Source organism: Miscanthus floridulus, chromosome 9, assembly GCF_019320115.1.
Source record: "Miscanthus floridulus cultivar M001 chromosome 9, ASM1932011v1, whole genome shotgun sequence".
NCBI classification, from domain to species: Eukaryota; Viridiplantae; Streptophyta; class Magnoliopsida; order Poales; family Poaceae; genus Miscanthus; species Miscanthus floridulus.
In genome coordinates this window covers 95,764,994-95,771,156 of record NC_089588.1, presented here as the reverse complement: position 1 = coordinate 95,771,156, position 6,163 = coordinate 95,764,994, and the positions used below count along the sequence as shown (strand labels likewise).

Genomic DNA, 6,163 nt, shown 5'->3' with positions numbered 1-6,163 from the left:
ATGACTCTACTACTTAAGCTAACTAGCATCATTCTAATTTTTTCATGCAGCAAGAGTAGCCTCAGCTTCATGTAGCAATGATGGATCACAAGGGATGCAAGTTGGCAGACGTTCTTCTCTTCCCAATGTTTCTTTTTTCATGTGAGGTATCTTGAAGTTGTTGCAACCTTTCTTCTTCATAGCTTCCATCAAAACACCTTGTAGTGTTAGAAATATTCGGTTTGCTTTGCGGCTCGAGTACTCCATGAATGCCTACAAAACAAGTGTGCAAGAAATGAATGAATGGGCAAATTTTTTGTGGAAGAAAACATTGAAACATGTGTGAACAATTTGGGCAAATTACCTCTTGCACGGCTGGAACTAGAGCCTCTATTGTTTTTGCATTCTTCTTATATTGAATTGCTTGTATAGCTCGAAAAAAACCCAAGTCAAGAATGTTGAAATCCGGAGAGTTTGGTGGTTGACATATTAGGCGAATATCGAATCCTCCTAGCTTAGCGGCCTCACAAAAATCCGGATCATCCAATTTTAAGTGGGAAGGTGCATTGTCCTGTTGAATGAAGATTGGTTTGCCCACATCCTCTCTTGGCCACTTAGCTCGAATGGCAGGCAACACTTGGTTGATCATAAAATCTCTAATCACTTCTCTAGTGATCGAAGTAATGGGCTTCATAACCATGTCTCCACGGACACGGCCGGTTCTCTCATTACCTCTCTGAGCTGGTTCATAACGAACAAGTGGAAAACAACCAATCCTACCATCAAAAATACAATTCCCATCCCTAAACCTTGGCCGAGCGCAAACACACAAGAACATGAGCCTAGGGATGTAGTTCTTATTCTTACAAGTCCGATGGGGATCATCTTCTTCGGGTAGCAAATAATAGCTTTCAGATTTTTGAGATAGGTAGAACCATTTCTCATCAATGAACACAAAGTCAAAAAACTCCTTGAACCTTGGATCATCAAGCAATTCCCTATTAACCATGTCAACACACCACTGTAACCTAGACCTCTTGTTAGCTTGAGTGAGATATGGTTTGATGCTACTAGAGTGGCGCCTAATCAATCCTTTTTTCAAGTACCTTTGAATTTTCCATTTGCTCATGTTTAGTTTGGCGCACACATCCTCTATAGTCATTCTTTCCTTTAGAGGAATGTTACGCAATGCTTCTAAATCAACAGGAATTGCTTTACGGCCAACTCTACCCTTCTTTAGACTAGAAATCACAACCGGGACATTGCTTTTAAGCTGTGTTTTACCACGTTTCCAAACACGCTGAACTGACCGAATGTGAAGGCCAAATTGAGCAGCAACAAATGCAGTATCTTTCTTGTGTAGTGTACCATTATTGCTTCTAGTCAACAAAGCTTGGTAAACTTGTTGTCGGAGCTTTTCAGTCATATCTTTCCTCCGGTTGGGTTCTTGCTCTTGTTCTTGCACGATGGGGTTTTCCCCAGCAGGTTCTGTTAAAAGGAAACAAGCATTAGTTGTCGGCAACATGTTCTGTTTATAGTGAAAAAAACAAGAACTCTTGGTCGGCAACATGTTCTATTTATAGTGAAAAAAACAAACACATTCTTCTACTAGTCACGGCATGTTCTATTTATAGTGAAAAAACAAGCACTATTGTTCGGCAACATGTTCTATTTATAGTGAGAAAAACAAGCACATTCATCTATTTGTCACGGCATGTGCATAATAGTAATAGCCACGGCATGTGCATATTTTAAATAATATGGAAAAAATAACGTACCATCGAGATTTTGTAGATAATTGAAATCGACTGCACCAAATTCATCTAGCGGCAAGTTTAAATCAAATCCTGTAACAATAGTCCTTTTGATATGAGAAACGATTGAGAGGAAGAGATAGCACGGTAGAAAATGGACAAGAGACGAACAAGTAATACCGTTGTCATGTTCCAACGGAGGGTCGTTGAGATCAAATGCAACGTCGCCGTCGTCATCGTCTTCTAATCGAACGTTGAGATCAAACGTAGGAAGGAAATTAGCCATTGTGCCGTAGAGTGGAAGAAGTAGATGAACAAGAGCTAAGCCATGTCGTATAGGATAGCAACAAGCTAAGAAGCAGGCAAGCTAGCTAGGCGTGCAAGGAAGAAGCTAGGCGTGCAAGTAGTAGATGCAAGCGTCGGACTCCAAGCGTCGAAGCGTCTTAAATAGAATAAGCAGGACTCCAAGCGTTGTACTCGTGCGCGCCAGAATTGAAATGCCGTGAGCGCCAACGAAGCAAACGCGAAAAAAATAGCAGCAAACAAAGAAAACGAGAGCGACAGCGGCCAAAATCGAAGATAACGCGCCCAAACCAGCCTACCGACGCGCCAAACCATCCCACCCGCACGTTCACAGTGCCATGCAATTTTTCCACAGACCCATGCAAAATCTTGTTAAAACAAAAAAACGCCGGCCAAGGGAGTCGAACCCTGCCCGCAAGCCTCAAGTCCCACCCACCTGACCAGTCCAGCTACGAATCATTCTCGTCTAGGAGTCACCCACAGACGTATTTAATAAGGGTAAACATGGAAAAATACCACTTAATTAATGACACCTTAGTAAGCATAATCATGTCCTAAACGACTTTTATTTCCTATATGGAGGGAGTATATATTTGCTATTGAGCACCGCGCGTCGTGGCCCGCATTCATACGAATCCCCGCAACCATAACGATTCACGCGCCCAACCGCAAAATTACCACCAACCATAACCTACCTACAGCGACATTATCTGTGCCGCAACCGTAAATGTCAATGATCCCATATAAAAGCACCATCTAACCCTACTTTTGCCATTCCTCCCATTTATTCTCTCCCTTCCCGATTCAGGTTGCGGCGGCGGCGACTTTTCCACGGGCGGATGATGACCGGCGGCGTCGGGCTTCCGCACTACCAGCGGCACACTGGCGGAGGTGGCCCTACGGCACACTGGCGGCGGGATCGTGTCTAGAGGCCAGTCGCATCTAGCGATGGCGATTCCTCCCGACCCCTACTTCATCGATGGCGGCGCCCCCTCCCCAGCGACCATTAGCAGCAGCGAGCCCCTTCAACCATGGCCGGCGGCGCCTCTGTACGCCAACGGCAACGGCGAGCCCCTTCGCCCAGGGCCGGCGGCGCCTCTCTTCACCAATGGCAAGGGTGACTACGACACCTCCCAGATCCAGATCGAGGGTGCAAGCGGGGTTGGCCACCGGCCCGTTTCCCCGCGGCTGCCATGGAGCTTGGGCGGAGCGTCGTCCGGTGGAGGGTGAGATCTGCACCCAATGGCGACGGTGGCCTCCTCCCCCGTACGGGATCTGGTGGCCCCCTTCTCTCTGCCGCCGGTGGGCCCCTACTCTCAGCCGGCGGCAGTTCCTCACCCCCATGGATCTCAAGCACGGGAAGCAGGTGGCTATGGCGAACACGGCAGCCCTCCCCAACCCCGACCTCGACAACGGAGGAGGTAACCCTCCCCCACCCCAACTCCGACGGCGGCGGCCTCCCTGTGATGGCGGTGGCCTCTCCTTGGTGCCGGTGGTGGCAGCGGTGGCGTCTTCACTCATCCAGTGGCGCCCAGCGGCTACTGGTAATTTGACTTTTGGTAGTAATATTGTTTGCATATACTGCTATGATGAGAAAACGTTACTACCTGAATCCCTTTTTTAATACTGCAATGGATCAATATTTTTCGTTGCTTATTAGTAGTAGTTGTGAGAAACCACCAATCAGGTGTCTACTAGTTCATAGTATCATTAGAACAACTATTGTACTTATTTATCGTTTATTAGTAGTAATTGTCAGTATTTTCTTTCCACTATAATCATTTTACACCACGCCTACTTTGCAGTGCACACCATGTCTAGTAGTAATATTTATCATTTGTTAATAGTAATTTTAAATATTGTGCATTCACATAACTATCGTACTAATGCAAATCTTTTGTATCTGGTGGTACAAGCAAGGTGGCGTGGGAATGTAGACATTGTATTGATAATTTAAACTAGAGTTTTACTACTAGCTAGTGTCCTGACTATTATAAGACAATTAATTGTAGAGAAAGGAGCTCTATAAGAAAATTGCTACTATTAGAGAAATGAACTCAATAAAAGTAATTTCAGAGTGTTTCTCTTTCTTTCATACATACGTTTAAAAAATACTCTCTTGTAGCAGGACGCCTGTAAGACAATTACTTTTCTAGAGCTAATTTCCTCCCAACTGATTACCACACGCACAACTATGCAGAGTCTGCTATTATGTGTAAGCAAAGATGAAATCAAATTTCAGTCCCTGGTACTAATTTACTTTTCTAGACTGTATTAGTGTATTAGTAGTATTTCACTATTTTGTGTCTCCTCTGTCTGTTGGTGCAGCCAGTAGTTCATTTGTTGATCTGTCAGTATTTGTAGTAGTATGCAACCCAATTAGTTCTATCTTAGCATACTCTTGCATTGGCATTTCCACCAATCAAACTGATACGGTGGCTATATGGTGTACTCAGCTCCAAACTGTTCAGCCAATGGTGGTCAGATTGGAAGAGACACCTTTTCTGTCAAGCTTCCAAGACTTTCTGTCAGCGATTGGATGCCGATTACGGTGAATCTGGTGACAAGGTAAGAAATCTCCATCAACCGATTTACTAATGTTATCTTTAAACAATACCTAATTGGCTTCTTCACAGGATGCTGATGTGCAGCCGTCCTCCACGAGCAGGAATAATCAGTCGATATAGTACGCTCCACCATCGGCCTCTCCCATTATCGGGATGATGCACCTACTGTAACTGATTTAATGCAAGGGCCGGCGTCCAAGAAGCATAAGCTTACCATCAAGACCACCACCAAGAAGCGCACCCTTGGCTCTTCATTATCAGCCGCTCTTGGGATACCATCATCGGCTGAAATTGCTCAGGTAATTCATCTTCCTGCATAAATTGGCTTTTATATTCTGTCCGTACTGATCAAAGTTTTCCTTTAGACCTCTGCTCCAGCTCCCGACATCCAGACGTTGACAGTCCAGAGAATTGAAGATCAAGCTTTGCCTATCACTTCATCGGCCGGCGGTCTTTTTGCTCCAGATGTGCCACCCTCGGCCAATGAGACGATTCCCCAGATGCCTATATCAGGCTCATCGGCCATCATGCCTTCTGCTCAGCAAGAAAACCAACTAAAACAAGTATCTCTCTTTACCTCAGCATTTTATGTTAATCTTAACAATTTGTTCCTAATTTTGTCTTTAATCTTGCAGGCTCAAGATTCTCCACCCGATAGTCTCTTCTCCTTTGACATTGAAGATTTCTTGGCCGAAGATGAAGCAAGTTCTTCAAGCACATCGGCTCAACAGACAATGGAGACATCCTTAGCCGATGAAGTGAAAAATACGCTACAAGAAATGCTGGTTTTCCTAAATAAGAATATAGTTGAACTAGTTCAAGATGCTGGGCCGATCCGCAATATCCTTCAATCCATCAGAAGGCAACTAACTCCTGAGCTCAAATCGGCCATCATTCCTGCAGCTTTCATCGAGTGCCATTAACTCCAAGTTCTACAAGCACAACAACACTTGGCCGACCGATCCGCTCAACAAGATATGATCAATCAAAGAGATACCGGTCGGCAAGAAGTCATAGAGTTGAAGAAATGAATCGACACCCTCGGAGAGGCCCCAGCCCAGATCAATCCGGAAATCAATCAGCTTAGAATCAGAGAGGCCCAGCTTCTAAAGGAGTTGGAACATGTCCGGATCGCTATCAACGAACAGGAGCACAAACTGAATCATCTCCCAGAAACCGTTGGCAAGATCAAAGAAGAAATGGCCCTCAAAATTCGTCAAACTTGCGCCTTGCACCAAAGCATCAAGCCGATCCCAGGCACCACAGAAGATGATGATCGGCTGATTGATGAAATTGATCAGATCCGCCTGCGTGCGGTGAACACAATCCAGAAAACCCTGGGATCATTGTAAAACTTGTACTTTATCCGGTTGTCAAACTTCATGATGCTCAATGACAAACAATGTTTCTTTGTGTAATATTATTTGCTCTATAGGCGATGTATATCACATCGGCTTTTATGATTACCATCATCATTTCATTTTTTCTTTTTTACTCTCTCTTTTTTTACCTCTAAAGGTGATACCATGTGGTATCGGCTATTACCTAGCTGATGCAGGA

The 6,163-nt window shown here is 44.6% G+C and overlaps 1 protein-coding gene and 1 long non-coding RNA gene across 5 annotated transcripts; one reads left to right on the top strand and one right to left on the bottom strand.

Moving 5' to 3' along the window:
- Positions 1-1,434: 1,434 nt before the first annotated feature.
- LOC136482422 (uncharacterized) lies at positions 1,435-2,413 on the bottom strand. Its single transcript, XR_010765069.1, has 3 exons — positions 1,914-2,413; positions 1,758-1,826; positions 1,435-1,467 (listed from the first exon to the last, which is right to left on the bottom strand). It is a non-coding gene; the product is annotated as an uncharacterized lncRNA (long non-coding RNA).
- A 420-nt stretch (positions 2,414-2,833) lies between these two features.
- On the top strand, positions 2,834-5,798 carry LOC136482423 (uncharacterized). Of its 4 annotated transcripts, XM_066479634.1 has the most exons (5): positions 2,834-3,580; positions 4,493-4,604; positions 4,673-4,902; positions 4,969-5,166; positions 5,239-5,798. In XM_066479634.1, exons 3-5 carry the CDS (start codon positions 4,783-4,785, stop codon positions 5,524-5,526), a joined length of 606 nt encoding a protein of 201 aa, XP_066335731.1. In that variant the 5' UTR covers positions 2,834-3,580; positions 4,493-4,604; positions 4,673-4,782; the 3' UTR covers positions 5,527-5,798. The 4 variants fall into 4 exon arrangements, 1 of the variants encoding a protein (XP_066335731.1); XR_010765072.1 differs by having other exon boundaries at positions 2,834-3,457; positions 4,969-5,798; XR_010765070.1 differs by having other exon boundaries at positions 4,969-5,798.
- Positions 5,799-6,163: the final 365 nt, after the last annotated feature.